The sequence below is a fragment of the Aplysia californica genome, unplaced genomic scaffold (assembly GCF_000002075.1).
Source record: "Aplysia californica isolate F4 #8 unplaced genomic scaffold, AplCal3.0 scaffold00366, whole genome shotgun sequence".
NCBI classification, from domain to species: domain Eukaryota; kingdom Metazoa; phylum Mollusca; class Gastropoda; order Aplysiida; family Aplysiidae; genus Aplysia; species Aplysia californica.
Window position 1 is genome coordinate 791,610 of NW_004797636.1, and position 1,148 is coordinate 792,757.

General features: G+C 43.5%; 1 protein-coding gene across 1 annotated transcript in view; it reads right to left on the reverse strand.

The window, feature by feature from the left end:
- The window catches only part of LOC101854587 (mitochondrial import receptor subunit TOM70), a 15,792-nt gene that overhangs the window by 5,660 nt on the left and 8,984 nt on the right, over positions 1-1,148 (reverse strand). Inside the window, exon 9 of the mRNA XM_005103289.3 lies at positions 2-111. Coding sequence (XP_005103346.1) covers positions 2-111 — 110 coding nt within the window. The remainder of the gene's footprint in view (position 1; positions 112-1,148) is intronic.

Sequence of the window (1,148 nt, forward strand, 5' to 3'; positions counted from 1 at the left end):
ACAAGATGAGGGCATCACTACACTGCGGGAACTTCTGGATGGTCTCTTCAAAGCCGGTCTTGGCCTTGGTCAGCAGAGACAGGTCCTCTGTCACGATGGCCTTACGGTGAACTGAAACCAACCGCCACAACATACATTATTTCTTCCTTCCCAGCACTCCACAGAGTTCTTAGTTTTATTAAGGTTTACTAAGAGTTTTACGGCACTCGCAACACAACAAGGTCATATAAGTGCCGAAAATTAGAAGTGTTACAAGAGAGTAACAAACACAAAAAAGGAGGGGAGATAAGGACGATAGACGTTAGAAAGGAAAGAAGAAGCAAACCGCACCAGAGCACCCGCCAACCACCCACTTCTGGACACACACTGACCTGCACAACACATTTGGACAAACACACTCATCTACGCAATATTTGTAGTAAGAGACACATATTCATACACACTATGCTTTTGGGCACGCCAATACTTTTAGACACACACACACCTACACAGAGTGGGTTTTTTTAGTTAGTTTTAGTAGAGGTTTTAACGGCGCTCGCAACTGCATAAGGTCATATGAGCGCCAGAAGATTAGAGGTGTTACAAGAGAGTAACAAACATAAAAAAGAAGGAGGAGAGATAAGGACGATAGACGTTTGATAGGAAAGAAGGAGCAAACCACACCAGAGCACCCGCCAACCACTCACTTTTTGTTTGTTTTATGTTTGGTAAGAGTTTTAAGTCACTTGCATCACAACAAGGTCATATTAATGCTGACAATTGGAGGTGTTACTTTGTTTGTCTGCTTGTCTGAGAAACGAGAAGCACATCGACACAATAATGGTCATTTAGGGCTGGGAAAAAAGTAAGCCAGACAGACAGAAACAACAGATGGAAAGTAAAAATGTAGGACCTACCAGTGGCACCCTCCAACCACCCGCAACGGTGTTACAAAAGAGTGACAACACAATAACTGAAGAGAACAGGACGATACATGTTTGACAAGAAAGAAGGAGCATACCACACCTGAGCACCCGCCAACCACCCACAGAGCTCATTGTTCAAGAGACGTTTGCTTGGCTGATGAGAAGACTCAAATCCACACAATAACTGCCATTAAGAGCAAGAGAAAAAAAAATGGTCACACAGATAGACAGAAACACACAGAG